The sequence below is a fragment of the Marmota monax genome, unplaced genomic scaffold (assembly GCF_021218885.2).
Source record: "Marmota monax isolate L192 unplaced genomic scaffold, Marmota_monax_Labrador192_F-V1.1 WCK01_AAM20220418_F8-fsc00008, whole genome shotgun sequence".
NCBI classification, from domain to species: Eukaryota; Metazoa; Chordata; class Mammalia; order Rodentia; family Sciuridae; genus Marmota; species Marmota monax.
In genome coordinates this window covers 24350458-24368196 of record NW_026694432.1, presented here as the reverse complement: position 1 = coordinate 24368196, position 17739 = coordinate 24350458, and the positions used below count along the sequence as shown (strand labels likewise).

General features: G+C 61.9%; 1 protein-coding gene across 12 annotated transcripts in view; it reads right to left on the bottom strand.

Annotated features, from left to right (window-relative positions):
* Window positions 1-17739, bottom strand: part of Hspg2 (heparan sulfate proteoglycan 2) — a 90248-nt gene that overhangs the window by 9882 nt on the left and 62627 nt on the right. For all 12 annotated transcript variants that reach the window (XM_046468635.2, XM_046468637.2, XM_046468636.2 and 9 more), the window contains 33 exons: window positions 16772-16872; window positions 16511-16691; window positions 15464-15589; window positions 15182-15334; window positions 14964-15106; window positions 14578-14713; window positions 14349-14503; window positions 13996-14146; window positions 13154-13299; window positions 12932-13067; window positions 12398-12549; window positions 12110-12245; window positions 11863-12014; window positions 11189-11324; window positions 10857-11008; window positions 9999-10137; window positions 9749-9900; window positions 8925-9060; window positions 8674-8825; window positions 8327-8465; window positions 7524-7675; window positions 7189-7336; window positions 5922-6067; window positions 5377-5518; window positions 4722-4873; window positions 4238-4379; window positions 3983-4123; window positions 3583-3717; window positions 3234-3415; window positions 2710-2905; window positions 2353-2532; window positions 1842-2102; window positions 512-716 (listed from right to left, as the gene is read on the bottom strand). In XM_046468635.2, the coding sequence (XP_046324591.1) occupies window positions 512-716; window positions 1842-2102; window positions 2353-2532; window positions 2710-2905; window positions 3234-3415; window positions 3583-3717; window positions 3983-4123; window positions 4238-4379; window positions 4722-4873; window positions 5377-5518; window positions 5922-6067; window positions 7189-7336; window positions 7524-7675; window positions 8327-8465; window positions 8674-8825; window positions 8925-9060; window positions 9749-9900; window positions 9999-10137; window positions 10857-11008; window positions 11189-11324; window positions 11863-12014; window positions 12110-12245; window positions 12398-12549; window positions 12932-13067; window positions 13154-13299; window positions 13996-14146; window positions 14349-14503; window positions 14578-14713; window positions 14964-15106; window positions 15182-15334; window positions 15464-15589; window positions 16511-16691; window positions 16772-16872 (5056 nt within the window). The remainder of the gene's footprint in view (window positions 1-511; window positions 717-1841; window positions 2103-2352; window positions 2533-2709; window positions 2906-3233; window positions 3416-3582; window positions 3718-3982; window positions 4124-4237; window positions 4380-4721; window positions 4874-5376; window positions 5519-5921; window positions 6068-7188; window positions 7337-7523; window positions 7676-8326; window positions 8466-8673; window positions 8826-8924; window positions 9061-9748; window positions 9901-9998; window positions 10138-10856; window positions 11009-11188; window positions 11325-11862; window positions 12015-12109; window positions 12246-12397; window positions 12550-12931; window positions 13068-13153; window positions 13300-13995; window positions 14147-14348; window positions 14504-14577; window positions 14714-14963; window positions 15107-15181; window positions 15335-15463; window positions 15590-16510; window positions 16692-16771; window positions 16873-17739) is intronic.

Genomic DNA, 17739 nt, shown 5'->3' with positions numbered 1-17739 from the left:
GGGTCCATGTCTGGCCCCACAGCTATTCTCCTTCGTCCACTAATACCAGTGCAGCTGGGCACGGTGGCACACGCCTGTAATCCCAGTGGCTCGGGAGCTGAAGCAGGAGGATCACTGAGTTCAAGGCCAGCCTCAGCAAAAAAGAAGGCACTAAGCAACTCAGTGAGACCCTGTCTCTAAATAAAATACAATATAGGGCTGGGGATGAGGCTCAGGGGTCTTGAGTGCCCCTGAGATCAATCCTCGGTACCCACCCTCCTAAAAAAAAAAAAAACAAACCACCAGTGCAGACATGGGCCACCTTTTGGGAGACTGGGGGTCTCCCAAACGTCAAGCGAGGGCTAGGTGCTAGAGAGGACGTGTTTCCGTCTTCTACAACTCACTCTTGGGCTGAGAACACTGAGGCTCAGAAAGGTAAAGTGACTTGCGCAAGGACATTGCTTTGGGTTGAGGGCCCAGCTGAGTCGTGGGCTGGGGGGTCTGAGCCCTACCCTGACCCACCAGCACTCACCGGAGCACCCCATCCTGCACGCTGTGGCCAGGAGGCAGCTGGCCCCCTTCCTTGAACCAACGAAGCTGGGTGCCCGCGTCGCTGGGCACGGCACAGTGGAACTCAACACTGGCCCCAATGCTCTTGGTCTCCAGCTGAGGGGTGACCTGAACGGTGGGCGTGGATCCTGCCAGGACATGGGTGGCAAGCTGAGAGCCTGAGGGACCTGAAGAGACAGGTGCAAGGTTCTGTGGGTCTCGCTCTGTGTGGGAGGCAGGTGCTTGGCCCTAGGGTGCGGAGGGCAGCCCCAGGCAAGGGCGAAAGGAGTCTGACATCTTTTTTTTTTTGTACAAGGGATTGAACCCAGAGGCACTTAACCACTGAGCCACACCCCAGACCTTTTAACTTTTTATTATTTATTTTTTTGTGGTGTTGGGGATCAAACCCAAGGCCTTGGGCAGCGAGGCAAGCACTTTACCAACTGAGCTATATCCCCAGCCCTCATTTTTTATTTTGATAGAGTGTCTCACTGAGTTGCTTAGGGCCTTGCTAAATTGCTGAGGCAGGCCTTGAACTCCCAAACCTCCTGCCTCAGGATCCCAAGCCATAGCGCCCGGCTAGGAGTCAGACATCTTATGGAAGGATGACAAAGACTGTTCCGGCTGTAGCTCAAAATAAGTGATCAGGGACGTGCCATGGTGAAGACTCTGGTGTGTGCAATGGGCGGGTGTGGAAGCATCGCCTCCATTTCCTAAGGGCCCCATGAGCTGTGGGCAGCTGGTGCCTCTCTAACTGCCTACGTGGAGGCATTTCCTGTCCACCTTACCATCTGTCTCTTACCAACTGACCAAAGAGAGGGCCTGTCTGAGACCACAGTCCAGGCCCTTGGCTAGTGGGCTTCATGCCCTGCTGTTTCTAGAAGTCCCGGCCCAGAAGCCCTCGCCTGGCTTTGCAGGACTGGGCCTAACACTGTTGTCCCTCTCAAGCATGTTCCCAGTCTGCCTGGGCCCTGTGGTGGACAAACCCAGGGCAGCTGGGATGAGTGGGTCCAGGTCCTGCCCTGAGCGCCTGGCATCTGGCAGGTGATTGGCTGGGGTATTTGCGGCTGGGGTATTTGCGCACACGGTAGCTTCCCCTGCCAGGGCAAGTCAGTGCCAGGGGAGGGAGGTGGTGACGGAGGCGGGCGGGGCTGAGAACACAGGGCACTTTCTGGAGCAGGCAAGCCCAGGTGCGCCCCGGAGAACCGGGGAGAGCAGGGTGCTGTGGTGGGGGAAAGGAGGGAGGCCTTGGTACCCCATGGGCCCAGAGGCAAGCTGGCTCCTTTCCGTCCACCCGGAGCCCTGCTGCTTACCTTGGACAAGCACCTGGGCAAAGGCCTCTGCTGAGCCCACCCTGTTAGCGACCTGGCAGCGGTAGCGGCCAGAGTCCTCAGGGCCTGTGGCCTCAAACTGCAGCAGCTCGTTCCTGGCGGCTGCACTCTGGGGGAGGGTGCCGTCCGCGCGGCTCCACTGGAAGCTGAGTGGGGGCGTGCCGTGGGCCAGGCACTGGAGCCGCACGGTCTCCCCTGCCCGCACGGACGCGTGCTCCGGGACGACGGTGGCATACGGTGGGCCTGAAGTCAGGGGACACAGAGGTGGGGGGGGGACAGGTCAGGATGGCAGCAGGGAATTGGGCCTGGGTGACAAAAGACCAGGGAAGCCCAGAGGACAGGATGGAGAGTACCGGGGCCAGGTGGGGACATGGATGGCAGCAAGGGCAGTCTCTGAGGTCCTCCGGATGGGAGGGGGTCCTGGGGCTCTGTGGGGGACTTTGTCCCCACACCATGCACAGGGGAGCCCAAGGGGAGGGGATGAGCGTCTTACTCTCCACGTGCAGCATGATGGTGGCCTCGGCATGCCCTGCAGGGCTGGTGGCATTACAGATGTACTGGCCCGAGTCCTGCTGGGCCACCCTGGGGATGACCAGCGTGTCGCCTTCCAGCCGGTGCTGCCAGGGCAGGGGGGAGCGCAGCTTGGACCAGTGGATGGTGGGCGTGGGGCTGCCTGTGGGGTAGAGCAGAAGATGGCCTTGGTTGGACTGGTGGAGGGTGACCTGCCCTCCATGGGGCCACTAAATGGGTGCTTCCTGGCCACAACGTCATCTTCAGATCCCACGTGTCTACAACCCAGGCCCTAGGGCACCTCTGCTGTGCCAGCCCCGTGGGCCACCCCTGGCCGCACCTGTGGCTGAGCAGCGCAGTGTGGCCGTGTGCCCAGCTTCCAAGGTCAGCTCAGCTGCTTCAACTTGGACCTGGGGGGCCCCTGGGGCCGCAGTGCCCGAGTCCACGATCACCTCCACACGCTTCTGTGCTGTGCCCAGGGCGTTCTGGGCGAGGCACACGTAGGTGCCCGCGTCGGAGGGTTTTACCGATGCAATCTAGAGGAAAGCAAGGAGGTGGCACGGGGGCTTTGAGCTGCCCCCCCCCGCCCCGCTTTTAGCTCCTCCGCCTGGCTACTGAGGGCCACGAGTCCATCCGTCCACCCACGCGGCCATCATCCACCCCTTCATCAGCCTGCCACCCTCCATCCCTCTTTTCCTCTTTCCCCGCCCCTCTCCTCCCTCATCGCCTGTCTACCCACCACCCACCCATGGCCTCCCTGCTGGCCTCTCCACCTGCTCCACCCTCCTGCCTCTCCCCCAGGCAGCTGCTCTGGACCAGGTCCTGGACGGGGCTCAGGCCAAGACGGATCATCCCTGACCTCACCTTCAGCACCGTGTGGCTGTCCACCAGCCCATAGGTCCGAGGCTCCAACTTGGCAGGAGTGCCCACCCGGGTCCAGCGGGCAGAGGAGCGGGGCTCCCCGGTGCTGATGCACTCCAGGATGACGTCCTTCCCCACCTTCACCCGCACGGGTCCCTCGGGGAGCACGGACACCGTGGGCGGCCCTGCCCAGAGGAAAGACCGTCGCTGACCCACAGCAGGACTGGGCCAATGTGCAAGTCCCAGTCCCCGCTGGGAAACGCTGGGTGAGCACCCGTCTCCCCTCCACTCTGGTGCTCAGAGAGGGAGGAGGGCCAACAGGGAGCCAGAGCGCGGGGCCGCGCCCCCTCACCGTGCACGCTGAGGTTCACCACACTCTGGGCCACGCCGTAGGCGTTGGAGGCCACGCAGCGGTAGGCCCCGTGGTTGCTGGGCCGGCTGCCCACGATGGTGACGGTAGAGCCGTCGGCGCTGATGTGGACATTGTCTGTGGGTTGTGTTGACGGAGGAGGCCAGTGAGGTTCGACATGGTCCTCCTCCTGCCTTGGCATTGCCAGCTGCTGTCCCTCTGCCCCATGTCCCCAACCTCTCAGGCCTGGGTATGTGACACAGACTCCCAGATGGCAGAAGATAAAAGTCCTTGGAGACTCACCACAGGCCACACGTGGACATGGTGTGGGCGTGGTCTTCTGCCCCTGCCCTCTCACCCGGGCCCTCAAGCCTGCCCGCAGCCCCGCTGCCCCTTCACTCACCCTCCAGCGGCTGGTTCCGGGTCTTCCACTCCAGGCTGATGGGGGCCGCCCCCTCGTGGATGAGGCACTTAAAGCTGGCATCCTGGCCCTGCTGCACAGTGCTGCTGGGTGGGTCGATGGAGATGACGGGGCTCCGGAGACCTGAGCCCCGGGGGGCAAAGGGCCGGGCTCAGTGGGCAGGGCTGACGCGACAGGGAGGCCCCACCTCAGCTCCAGGGTCTTCCCCCCCTTGCCTGCAGCATCCCCCACACTCACGGTAGGAAGACCCCGCACTGGGGACGACTGTGACCATGAAGGAGGCTTCCTGCTCAGGACCTGCGCTGCCGGCCACTCGGCACACGTACTCACCCGAGTCAGCCGGGGAGACGTGGTGGATCCGCAGCTGGGAGCCATGGGTCTGTCAGCGGGAGGAGAGGGGACCCATCAGGCCAGGTGGCTTGAGACAGGGGTCATTGCCAGCACAGGTCTTCCTGAGGACCTCAGGAGCTCGGGTGCCAGCTGAGCTCAGGGCTGAGCAAAGCTTCACTCCCAGAACCCCAGGGGCCAAGGGGCTCACTCCACAGAGGGGACAACTGAGGCTCAAGGGACGAGCAGCTGCAGGGCTGGGAGAAAAGTCCAGGTCCCTCAGGAATTCGTCCCCCTGGTCCCCTAGCAGGGGGTTTGCATGAGGTCTAGGAGCAGAAGGAAAATACAGGGTGGATCTTCCTGCATTAGGGTCCCCCCCAGCCGGGCCCCATACCTGGTGCCGGGCGGGCAGGCTGCCCCCTCGCTTGTGCCACGTGACCTGGGCATGGGCCTGTCCGGGCACCACGCAGTTCAGATCCAGGGTCTGCCCCTCGGCCACGTGTGAGGAAGAGGCCTCGATGTACATGGGCTGGGCCAGTCCCGGGGCTGTGGGGACAGGGGCCGGTGAGAGGCAGGCTCCTGGGGTAAAGCCGGGACCTTTGGTGTTGACACAAGGCCACTGGTCTCCTGGAGGTGCTGAGGCTTGCGAGTGAGTGACAGAGCTGAGCCACGTTGACCTAAGAAGGTCCCCCTTCCCTGGGGACTTATGAGCCGGGCCAGGGCTCACTCCCGCTGGTTAAGGGGAGGGGCTGGAGGACGGCCAGGGCCCAGGGACACAGAAGCAGCTGTGGAACTTCACCAGTCACATCTGGGAACACCTGGCTAGGCTTGGTCTTCAGCCATAGAAAACCCCATGATCCAGGTGACAGTAAGAGCCCTGAGGGGACTGGGGTGTAGCTCCCTGGTAGAGCGCTCTCCTCATGGGTGAAGCCCTGGTTTGATCCCCAGTAACAATGACCAAAAAAGAGTCCTGAGGTGAGATCAGGAGCAAAACCAGGAGGGGCCCCGAGCCCGGGCCTCGCCATCACCCACTGCTCCTTGTCACTCACCAGGAATAGGGCCTGGGCTGGAAGCCTCAATCGTGACCAGGACAGAAGCCTCCAGGGTCCCCGAGCTGCCCGTCACTTGGCATGAGTACTCCCCAGAGTCGGCAGGAGACACGTGGTTCAGCCTCAGTAGGCGGCCGTGGACCTGGCCGACGTGGGGTGAAAGTGCACGGAAGAGCTGGGAATGGTGGCCCAGGCCTCCCACTGCCACACCCTCTGTCCCTGCGTCCCCTGGCTGCCATGCAGGCTGCCTCCGACTGAAGGTGACTCCCTTTGACTTTAGTGTGGCATTTAGGTTTCTGAGGACACTCTTTCTGGCAGGAGGAAGTAAGAATCAAGAGTAGGTAGTGTCTTTTTGTAATGTGCACCAAGGTGCAGGGTGGAGGTGGTGGTCGGGTCACTCCCAGCCTCTTCTCAACCCCCCGACTCCAGCCATCTGTTACCCCAGCCCTGAAACCCCCATGGCTGGGGCCACCTTTCCTTCAGGGTCGGGTTTGGGAAGGACCGCTGGGGAGGGTGGCGCGTCCTGTTTTTCCCAGATTTCATACCTGGTGCCGGGCGGGCAGGCTGCCCCCTCGCTTGTGCCATGTGACCTGGGCATGGGCCTGCCCGGGCACCACGCAGTTCAGATCCAGGGTCTGCCCCTCGGCCACTTGAGAGGAAGAGGTCTCTATGCGAATGGGTGGGGTGCCTCCTGGGAGAGGGGTATAGCAAGGGGTCAGTGAGCAGGGGCTCCCACACCTGTGTCCTTAACCCCTCTCCTGGGTCCCCTGATGTGTAGATCAGAGGCCACCTGCAGAGTGACTTTTCTACCTTCCCACTACATTTGGGTCTTGAGTAGGTGGCCTAGCCACCCTGGGGATGGGCGAGCCTGGAGATAAAGGTACCACTTTCTGGCCCCATTCCCATCTCCCAGGACCACTAGGGTCAGGGCTAAAGCCAGGAGCCCCCACATAGATCACTAACAGTTCCCAAACTCCAACAGTGTGTCCCTAAAAACATAGACTAGACCCCGGGGCCAGCCTGCCTGGGTCAAGCTCCTGTTCAGACACAAGGATCTTTAGAAAGCTGCTTCCCCTCGGTCTCAGCTTCCCATCTATATGTGGAGAAAGCACTCGTGCCCACCTCAGAGGGCTGCGGGGAGGATGGGATAGTTACTGTGTGTCAGTCCACCAGGGCCAGCAGACAGTGAGCCACCCACTCAGCCATGCACGCCCGGTCACGATTTCTGCTACTCTGTGGGCCCCTGGGCTATTAATTACTGTATACTTTCCTTTCAATGGACTCACTCTAAAAACCTTCATTACTTAGCCCCGTTATAGGCTCTGATTTCCATGAAGTCATGACAGGTTTGATGTGTCACATTTTTTCCTAATGTAGGGCTCCCGTAAGATGTCTATTGGATCACCCACAAAGTCACCCAGGGTTACCCCAGAGGCACAGGTCCAGGTGTTAGGGGACTCCCTGGATGATTAACAGTTAGACAGTAGAAGGCAAGAGCTCTACCACCCCCTTCACAATTGGGAACAGTGACATGTGAAAAGGCAAAGTCCCTTGGGTGACATCTCCAAGTAGGGACAGAGGAGCTGGGACTCAGGCCAACTGATGCCAGCTCCAAAGCCTGTGCTCTCAGGTCCTTGACATGGATGGGACCTCCCCCAGCCTCAGCCTGGCCCCTTGTCCTGGACTGCGGGAGTGGACAGGAGGCAGGAGTCTGGAAGCGGAGGGCCGCTGGTCTTCAGATGCCCCCCTTTGCTGTTCCCCTCTCCACCCGCCTCCCTCTTCCGGGCTCCCAGGCCCCTCAGGCACCCTCACCAGGGACATGGCCGGCACTAGATCCAGAGGCCTGGATGGTGACCAGGACTGAGGCCTCTTGGGTGCCAGAGCTGCCCAGCACACGGCACACATACTCGCCCGAGTCAGCAGGGGACACCTGGTGCAGCCGGAGCCTGGAGCCGTAGGCCTGGGCAGGGCAGGTCAGAGAGAAGGACCACCGGCGTAAGAGGCCAATCTGGAATCCTTGAAGGCCTCTAGCCCAGGTGGACGTGGCACCCCCCTGGGGCTCCCAGGCCTCTCTCTCGGGCAGAGTTAGCCAGGGCCCAGCCTGTGGTCAGCCAACAGTCCTCCCACCGTTTCCTGCCGACCCATACCTGATGGTGAGTGGGCAGGCTGCCCCCACGCTTATGCCACGTGACCTGGGCATGGGCCTGCCCAGGGACCACACAGTTCAGCTCCAGGGACTGCCCTTCGGCCACATGTGAAGAAGACGACTCAATCCTGATGGGCACAGCACTGCCAGAGACTGGGGACACAGGAGCAGCAAGTCAGGGCTTGGCCAAGGTCAGATTTGAGAAGAGGTTGTGGGATCTGTGGCCCCGGGATGGTCTCAGTTAACACTTACTAAGGACTCCCAGTGTGCCAGCCCTGTCCCCAGCCCTTATCCGTATTAACTCATTTAACCCTCACAAAGTCACATGCTAAGAGTGGCACTAGTCACATGTGGCTATTGAACACTTGAAAGGTTAGAAAAAAAAATTTTTTTTGTAATGCTGGGGATTAAACCTAGAGCCTTATGCCTGCTAGGCAAGCACTCTACCACTGCCCTATGTCCCCGGCCCCTTTTCAAGTTTTATTTAAGTTCTCGTTAAGTTGCCCAGACTGGCCTTGAATTTGCAATCCTCCTGCCTCAGCCTCCCAAGTAGCTCGGATCACAGGTGTGCATCAGTGAGGTTGGAATGATCCATGTCCCCAGTTACCTGGCCTGGAGACTGAGGCAGAGAGGGAAGAGTAACTCCCTCCATTCAGCAGTAATGCACCTGGTGATCTGATTCAGGCACCTTTGTGCAGAGCCCTACACTGACCACTACCCAGGTCTGAGGACTCTTATCACAGGGGACGCTGTCACTGGGTCCCACCATCTCTCTCCTGGGACGAGGGTTTTCATCAGACTCACCAGAAGGGATGCTGGGGCCAGGGGTGACCGAGACCATGATGGAGGCCTCCTGGGCTTCGATGTTGTTGTTGGCTCGGCACACGTACTCGCCTGAGTCGGCCACGGTCATTTGGTGCAACCGCAGGCGGGAGCCGTGGGCCTGGGGAGGAGAGAGGGGAGAGCTGAGGAGCCCGTGGTCACAGCTGGCTCGGGCTTCCCTCATGAGGCACGTGGAGGCTGCCTTCGGTCTACCCCAGGCCCAGGACGCGAGAGTGTTTAGGGCCTAGAAGAAGAAGCCCCTGAGAGGTCCCTGTGGTGCCCACCGCAGAGGACCAGGGCTCCACTTCCACCTCCGGGGCCTCGTCTACCTGGTGTCTGGAGGGCAGGCTGCCCCCACGCTTGTACCACGTGATGGTGGCCTGGGTCTGTCCAGCCACCACGCAGTTCAGATCCAAGGTGTCTCCTTCCACCACCGAGGGGGACGAGGACTCAATCCTGATTGGCGGGGAGACACTGGGCACTGGGGACAGAATGGGGAGGACGACACCAAGTCAGACAAGGCCGACGGGGCTGGGGACCTCTGCGCCACGTGCCAGGCCCCTGCCCTCCATGCTCTCACCGTGGGAGGAGCCGCTGCCCTGGATGGTGACGATGAGCGAGGTCTCCCGGGAACCAGCCCCGTTACTGACGTGGCACACGTACTCGCCAGAGTCGGCGGGAGTCACCTGAGGGATCCGCAGCCGGGAGCCCACGATCTGGAGGGAGCAGGTGACAGTGGGTGGGGATTCTAATCACGGGGGATGCTGTCACCTGGGTCCCAGGTGTCTCAGGCCCCTCGCCTGGCCTGCCTCTGGGCCTGGGGGGATGGCAGCTCTAGTGTCTGTACTGTTCTCCTCGTCACCTCTCCAGAAGGCCTCCGGAGGCCCTGGCAGGGGTGCCCGAGCTGTCATATGTGCCATCATTCAGCATGTCTGCCTCCCTTTATTTATTTTATTTTTAATTTTTTTTGTTGTTGTTGTTGGTACCAGAGATTGAACTCAGGGTCCCTAACCACTGAGCAACATCCCCACCATTTGTATTTATTTTTAAAAATTTTAAGACTGGCCTCTAACTTGTGGTCCTCCTGCCTCAGCCTCCTGAGTCACTGGAATTATAGGCATGTGGGCCTGGCCTGTTCCCTTTAGACAATGAGCAGAGAGTTGTTTTATTTTACTGGGATTTGTGGTGCCAGGTCAGGGCTTGGCCTGCAGTGGCCTCTCGGGGAGGCTCAGTGGGTGAGCAGACCCACTGAGTTGGCAGGATGCACTTCTGTGTCTCAGAGGACTACGCCATCACAGACGCTCCATGTTTGTTGAATGACTAGATGAGCACAGAGGGGTACCGAGAGCCTGCCTCCCTGGCCCTCCCACCAGGGCAGTGTCCTCCCTGCCGCTGGCTCCGAACCTGGTGCCGGCTGGGTAGGCTGCCTCCACGTTTGTACCAGGTGATGGTGTGGGGAGCTTGGCTGGCGACCAGGCAGTTGAGGTCCAGCATGTGACCATTGGCCAGCGAGGCCGAGGAGGACTCGATTCGCACGGGGTACACCACGCCCTGGGCTGGGAGGACAGGTGCAGGGCAGGGTGTGGGAGCTGCTGAGGAGGCGATGGGCCCCTAGCAAGCCCCCACCATTTGCCATGATCTCTAAGACACTTACGGTGGGAGGGGCTGGGGCGCTGCTGGATGGTGACAAGGACTGAGGCTTCCTGGGTGCCCGAGCCACTGACCACACGGCACACATACTCCCCAGAGTCGGCTGGGGTCATCTGGGGCAGCCGCAGCCTTGAGCCATGCACCTGGGAGGAGGGGCAGGTCAGAGGCGGCGGGCTCAGAGCCGGGTCCTGGGCTTGTGGCCAGGCTCCCGTTTCCTTCCCTCACTCCCTCATGGCCCAGCCAGGGAGACGCACTACTGAGGATGGGCACTGGGGACAGAGGGGCGAGGACGACACAATTCCTGCCCCAGAGGTGGCACAGGGTCTAACCACGTCAGCGACTGCAGACACTTGGCACCAGGGGGACGTGGGGAACAGCATTTGCTGACACGCTCAGGGTAGGTGAAGCACAGCATGAGCTCATTTGGCCGATGAGGACATTAAAGATCAGAGAAGTCAAGAGACTGGCCTGAGTCACTCGGCAGACAAGCAGCCGAGCAGTAATGAACCTGAACATGCCTGAATTCAAAAACCATGATCCAGGGCTGGGGCTGGGGCTCAGTGGTAGGGTGCTGGCCTAGCACGTGTGAGGCACTGGGTACGATCCTCAGCACCACATAAAAATAAAAAATAAGAATACTGTGTCCACTTAAAACAAACAAACAAACAAACAAACAAACAAACAAACAAACAAACAAACTAAGATCCTGTGTTTTTTGCTATAGTGCTGGGGGTGGAACCCAGGGCCTCACCCACGCTAGGCAAGTGCTCTGCCCTGAGCCGCAGCCCGGTCCTGAGCCTATGCTCTTTATTCTGCAGTTAGGAGCACCTTCCAGAACCCTCCTCCACCCCCCACTTCCTACCTGGTGTCGTGAGGGCAGGCTGCCCCCGCGCTTGTGCCACGTGACCTGGGCGTTGGCCTGCCCAGTAACCAGGCAGTTCAGATCCAGGGTCTGCCCTTCAGCCACGTGGGAAGACGATGACTCGATTCGTACCGGCGGGGTGACCCCGAGTGCTGGTGATAGAGGACAGAGGGTCAGCCCCCCGCAGGACGTGAGAAGAGACAGCGTGAGTGGGGACAGGGGCCACTAGTTTCTTGGGAGGTGTGGACTGAGGCTTTTGGCCTGATCTTGCACAGCTAGGACAGGGAGTCCCTGAGTGGGCCCCCAGCCCTGTCCCCTCTATTGCCACTCACCAGGCATGGAGCTCTCAGGCTCAATGGTGACCAGGACGGAGGTTTCCAGGGGCACGGAGCCGCCCACCACTCTGCACACGTACTCGCCGGAGTCAGCAGGTGACACCTGGTGCAGCCTCAGCAGTGAGCCGTGGGCCTGTTGGGAGTGTGGGGTGAGGTCAGGGGGCGCCCCGGCAGCACCCCCAGAGCCCTGGAGAACTGGGGGTAGGTGAGCACCCCGCCAAGCCCATGCCCAGGTGGAGCGGCTCTCAGGTTGAGATGCACCTGCAGCGGCCACGCCGAGAATCCTGAGCGGACACCTCCTTCCCCCTTAGAGGCCTCCTGTTCTCGGGGGACCCCAAATTCTAAAATACAGTGTGGTCACAGGCCATGGCACTGAGGTGGGAGCAGTCCCTCGGGGCACTTCTACGCACTGGGCCCTGAGAGCTCTGCGATTGAACTTGATCGTTGGGGTAAGTGTCACCGTCACCATGTTACAAATGCTAGAACTACGGCACCGAGAAACGAGCACCGGCCTAAGGTCACAAGTGGTGGACCGGGACTCACGCCTGGGCTGGCGGGGCCTCGACTCTGGGTTCTAACCCTGCACAAGGTTAGAGGGGGCCAGGGCCTCAGTCCTCCTCAGCACCCGGTGCTACCCTCTTCTCAGCCCCTCTAGCCTCCTGGCTCTTTACCTGGTGCCGAGCGGGCAGGCTGCCCCCGCGCCTGTGCCATGTGACCTGGGCGTGGGCCTGCCCCGGCACCACGCAGTTCAGATCCAGGGTCTGCCCCTCGGCCACTTGGGAGGAGGACGACTCAATGCGGATGGGCGGGGTGCTGCCGGGGGCTGGGGAAGAGATCCCTGGTCACTCTAGTCCTCTTTAACGCTGCCCGGGCCTCTCCTCTTTCTGCATCCCAGCCCGGCCTGGGGGCCCCACTCACGATAAGCAAAGTTGGCCCCCGGGGTCCCGGTTACTGTGACTGTGATAGAGGCCTCCACGCCATTGCTGGCCCGGCAGACATATTCTCCTGCATCCCCTGGAGAGGCGTGGAAGATGTAGAGGCGGGAGCCACGGACCTGGGCGGCCATGGGAGGGAGCATAAGATGGGGCTTCCAGAGCCCAGGAGATCCCCAGCCCTGGGCTAGGAACTGCTGGCCCCCCAGTCCAGGAGCCAGGACCCCACCCCCCACCACCCAAGGCCCCTTCCCATGTGCCAGGAGCTGAGTACCTGGTGGCGGGCCGGGAGGCTCCCCCCACGCTTGTACCACGTGACCTGGGCATGGGCCTGCCCTGCCACCACGCAGTTGAGGTCCAGGGTCTGCCCCTCGGCCACTGAGGGGGATGAGGACTCAATCCTGACGGGCGGGCTGGGTCCTGGGGCTGTGGGGACAGGGTGAGGGTAGCAGATGCTCCCCTGGAGGGAGGACCTGTGCCACCCAGAGCTGCCTCTGCCTTGGGCCTTGGGGGGTTTGTTGGCCTGGATTGGAAATGCTCGAGCAGGCCTTGGGCTGAGCCTGGCGGAGCAGAGAGGAGGCGCGATGAGGAGGGAGTCGAGCTAGGAAAGGAGGAGGCAGGAGCAGAGGCCGGCACAGAAAGCCGGTCAAGGAGACGGCAGGTCACTCAGGCCAGCGGCCTTCCTGGGCAGGCCCCGAGGCCAGCTCCAGGTGGGCTCCCTCCCCAGCTGGCAGCAGGAGTCACTTGGACCCCACACCCCTGGGTGGCCCTCAGCCCCGTCCAGCACTCACTGTCATCAGTCACTCACCAGGGATGGAGCCAGCGGGCTCGATGGAGACCAGGACCGAGGCCTCCGAGCGCTCCGAGCCGAGGGCCACGCGGCACACGTACTCTCCCGAGTCCACAGGGGACACTTGGTGCAGCCGTAAAAGCGAGCCGTGGCTCTGCGTGCAGAGGAGGGTGGGTTGGGGGGAGACCAGTGCAGCCCCGTCCACCCCCTCTTGCAGGCTGGACCTGGGGGCTGTCGTACCTGGTGCCGGGCAGGGAGGCTGCCCCCACGCTTGTGCCACGTCACCTGGGCCTGCCCCGGCACCACGCAGTTCAGATCCAGGGTCTGCCCCTCGGCCACTTGGGAGGAGGAGGACTCGATGCGGATGGGCAGGGTGCTTCCTGGGGCTGGACACGGGGTGGATCAGAGGCCTGGCGCCTGAGCCTCAGCCTGCAGCCCTGGGCAGAGGGCCCTGGCGGAAGACCAGGCCCCAGCTTGGGAGGGCTGACTCGGGGCTTCTCTGCAGACGGAACCACATCTTCTAGCTCCTTCCCTCCCTGTCTCCAGCTTGGGGCTCCAGGTCCATCTACCACTGTGACCTCTTATGACGAGGTGGTAGGAAGCCACCCAGAGATGTGGAGAAGTCACATGACTGTCTTCTCCAGAGCGTTCACCACGTGATCTAAGCGCTTTCCACTGACACCGTCTCATCTAAACCACACCACAAACTAGTAGGTAATCTAGGAATGGTACCGTCTCCATTTCACAGATGAGGAAACTGAGGTCCCCAAAAGGAAAAGAACTGGTTCAAGGCTGATAAAGAGAGGAGTCAGGACTAGAAGCCAGGTCAGCCCAACTCCCAGCTCAGAGTTCTGCCCTGAGGCGCTGCTGGCTGCCAACCTTCTGCAATGGTACCGTCACTTGTGGTCCAGCCAAGCTGGATCAGCCCTCTGGCCCTGGCCCCTGCTCCCTGAGCAGGCAGCAGAGGGTCAGAGCCTGCCTGAGATGTCCCCTGTCCCAATGCCACTGAAGATCACATCTTCCCCGGAGTATCAGGGAGCCCAGGGCTCAGCCGTCCTGGCTGGCGGTCCCCAGCTTCTCACCTAGGGTGTGGTTGGGGCCCGAGTGGGTGCTGTGGGGGACGGAGACCATGATGGAGGCCTCCTTGGGGCCCGACTCCATCTCCACTCTGCAGACATATTCTCCAGAGTCCGCTGGTGAAACCTGGGGGATCCTCAGCCGGGAGCCGTGCACCTGGGTCAGGTGGGGACAGAAGGGAAGATGGACAAGCATATGGCCGCTGCTCCCTGTGGCCTTGGTGGTTCCGCCATCAAACTCTCGTGGGCTCTGCTCTGAGACACCCACCCAGGAGCGAGGAGGGAGGAGGGTAGCATCCACCCGTGCACAGGCCGGCCCCTGCACCCTGGGAACCCCGCCAGAGCGTGGGGCCTCCTACCTGGGCGTGGGGAGGCAGGCTGCCCCCTCGCTTGTACCACGTGACCTGTGTGTGGGCCACCCCCGCCACCACACAGGTGAGGTCCAGTGGCTGCCCTTCCGTCACAGTGGGCGATGAGGACTCGATCCTGACGGGCAGGGAGCTGGCGCCCGAGGCTGGAACCAGAGGCGGGTAAGCGGACCTCAGGGAGCCACCCGCCCTCCCCTCCCTCGGCCCCCAGGCCCCGCACCTGAGAGGACGACCACCTGAATGCGGGCCTGGGCGCTGCCCGCGGGGCTGGTGGCCACACAGAGGTAGAAGCCAGCGTCGGCAGCCGTGATGGCCGGGATGAGCAGCGTGGCGATGTCCGTGCGCTCGGACCTGGCCTGCCACACAGCCAGGGGCTCAGCCACCCGAGGGCCTGCCTGGCCCGGGCAAGCAGGGAGGACAGGCGGAGGGGCGCCCAGGCTGTGGCAGACCCGGGGCCAGTATCAAGGCCCAGCCGGGCACCAAGGGCAACGGAACCAGGCCGGGGTGACGGCCCGGGCCCAGGGTCCCAGGAGGGAGTGCAGGGAGCCAGAGGGGAAGAGGTGGGCATGGGGGCTCTCGTGGAGGTGGCGGCCTGGGAGATCTCACCTGCGGGGGGAGGCTGCCGCCTTCCTTCCTCCAGGTGATGGTGGCACTGGGCACACCCGCGGCCCTGCAGTACAGCCTGACCGTCCGGCCTTCGTGCACCTGGGTCCTCTCCGGGCTCACCTGGACCCTGGGCCCACTGCCCCCTGCAGACAGTGCCCTGTGAGAACAGTGCTCGGGCCGCCCACAGCTCCCGGCCGCCCTCAGCCCGGCCCGCTCACCGTGCACCTGAAGCATGGCCCTGGCCACGTGCTGCCCGGCGCTGCTGAGGCCCCGGCACAGGTACTGGGCCTGATCCGAGGCCTCGACCGCTGGCAGGCGCAGGATGCCACCGTGAATTTGTGCCTTCTGAGGGAGCTGGCCACCAGGGCCCCCTAGCGTGGAGGTGTGGAGTCAGTGCTGACTGGCACTGGCCTTGCTCAGGCTCCCAGGGGCCAGTCCTGGCCCTGCCCTCCCACCTGCAGGACGGTCAGGCCCCGAATGTCGCTGCGGCCCAGCCTCACCTATCCACTCGAGGGTGGGTGTGGGGCTGCCCGTGGCGCTGCAGCGGAACTCGGCCGTCTGCCCGGGCTGCACCGTGAGCTGTGGCGGGTGGATGGAGACCACGGGAGCAGACGAGGAGCCCGGGGCTGGGGGAGAAAGACGACGTGGCAGGTTGGGGAACAGAGCTGACCGCAGTCAGAGCCCTGCCACTCTCTGCTGCGGCCCTAGCCCCGCGGGGCCGATGGTTCACCCAGTGGCCAGAGGGAGGAAAACACCAATGGGAGCCAGGCACAGTGGTGGCACACGCCTGTGACCCCAGTGACTCAGGAAGTTGAGGCAGAAGGGTCACCAGTGCAAGGCCAGGCTGGGCATGTTAGTGGGACTCTGTCTTAAAATAAAAAAAGGACTGGGGATGTAGCTCTGTGGTAGAGAGCCCTTGGGTTCAATCCCCAGAACAAAACTGAAACAAAACAACACACACAGACATCTGTATGTACACATCTGTCTCAATGGGACCTTGTTACCTCGCTTTGTGAGATCTGCTCATGGGTTCCCTATTGCTTTATAATAAAACCCAATCTTCCTCTGCTCCTCCACATACGGCACACTTTCACCTGCTTGGACCTGAGGGTTACCCACTCTCCCTCCTGCAGCCCCAGCCAGGTGGGTCTTGCTATTCCTTGGCCACAAGCTCCTGCCTCAGGGCCTTTGCACATGCTCCTCCCTCTGCTCTCTAATTGGCTCTGCGCCTTTCCCTTCAGGCCTGGGCTTAGGCATCACCTGTACAGCAGCCCAGCTGCAGCAGCCCCCTCCCCGTCCCCTGAGCTCCTTCCCAGTAACCACATGCGATTTGTCTGTCCATTTATTCCCTGGCTATGTGTGAGCTCTCAGCGTGGATCTGCATCTCAGGAGCATTGAAATCCTGTTTGTCCTTCTGGTCCCTGCTTCTTTGGAGGCCCAAGACCAGAACCGGCATACTCTAGGCACTCAGAAATGAGAAATGCAGTGCAGTCCCGGGGCTGGAGGGGTGCGGGGGCGGTGGCTCGGGCGTGGTGACATGGGGCTACCTTGCACGTGCAGCGTGGCCGTGCCCTTGTCCATGGCGAACATGTTGGAGCCCGTGCAGACGTAGGTGCCCGCGTCGCTCAGGTGCACGTCGCGGATGGTGAGGATGCCGTTGAAGTCCATGGCGCGGGAGGGCAGCTTCCCGTTGTGCAGCCGCGTCCACACCAGGGTGTAGGCGGGAGACTTGAGGGTGAGGCCGAGTGAGGATCACGTGGAAGGTTCAGAGACCCCATGACAGACCCCGCCCTCTCCTGCCAGCCCACCTTGCTCTTGGCTGTGCAGATGAAGGTGACGTCCGCCCCGGGGCGCACGCTCTGGCTCCGCTGCTCCTCCACTGTCACCGTGATGGGCTTGCTGGGCGCCTCTGTGGGGACAGGGAGCCCTCAGTGAGCTGGGGTCTGTCCTGTGACCACATTTTCTTTCTCTGTCCCCTTCTCTGGGGGTCACTTCTTTCCTGGTCCAGCTTAGATGCCACTCACGGCCCTGGTGCCTGCCGCCCCCGCCCAGGCTGAAGCCAGGCAGCTGCACCACCCCCTTGGTACCCAGAGCCTCGCCCAGGAAGGAGCCCCTGGCTCCAGCTCAGGATTCCAGGCCACAAAGGAGCTCTTAACACTTGACACCTCACTAGAGCGAGTTTCCCCATCTGGTTCCAGTTTCCATCCTCCCCAACAGCATTCCACACCCTCGGGCTCCCTCTGCCTCCCAGCCACCCTCTGTGCTCACAGCTCAGGGCTGCTCACACACACTTGTTGACAAAACAGAAACTGCCGTCAGGAATGTTCCCATCTTCCCAAATCCCCAAATCTACCCGCTCCCTCCTCCCTGGTCCCTGAGGGATGGACCCTCCTCCTGCCCACCCCCACCCCACCCCGCACCTTCTAAGACCTGTCCCAAACACGTCCCGCCTCTTGTGCCACACCATCCTCTCCTCTCCGTCCCTGCAGGGTTGGTCTACTCTACAGGTCAGTGTGTTCTGGAATTTTCCAGTTCTGGACCCCATGTTTCTCCGTAGAGCTGCTACCCCACTTCCCAGCCTCCCTTCAGAGCCGAGCCCCTTGAAGAGCCTTCCAGACCTGCCACTTTCCCACCCACCTCCGCCTCGCTCCGCCCGGTCTCCGCCTTTCTCCCCACTGACAACCCCTCTTGTCTGACCCCCGAGGTTATCTGGGTCTTTATCTCACATCCCGGGGCAGCTGGCCAGCGCCTGCCCCCTGCCTCCCCGCTTCCCGAT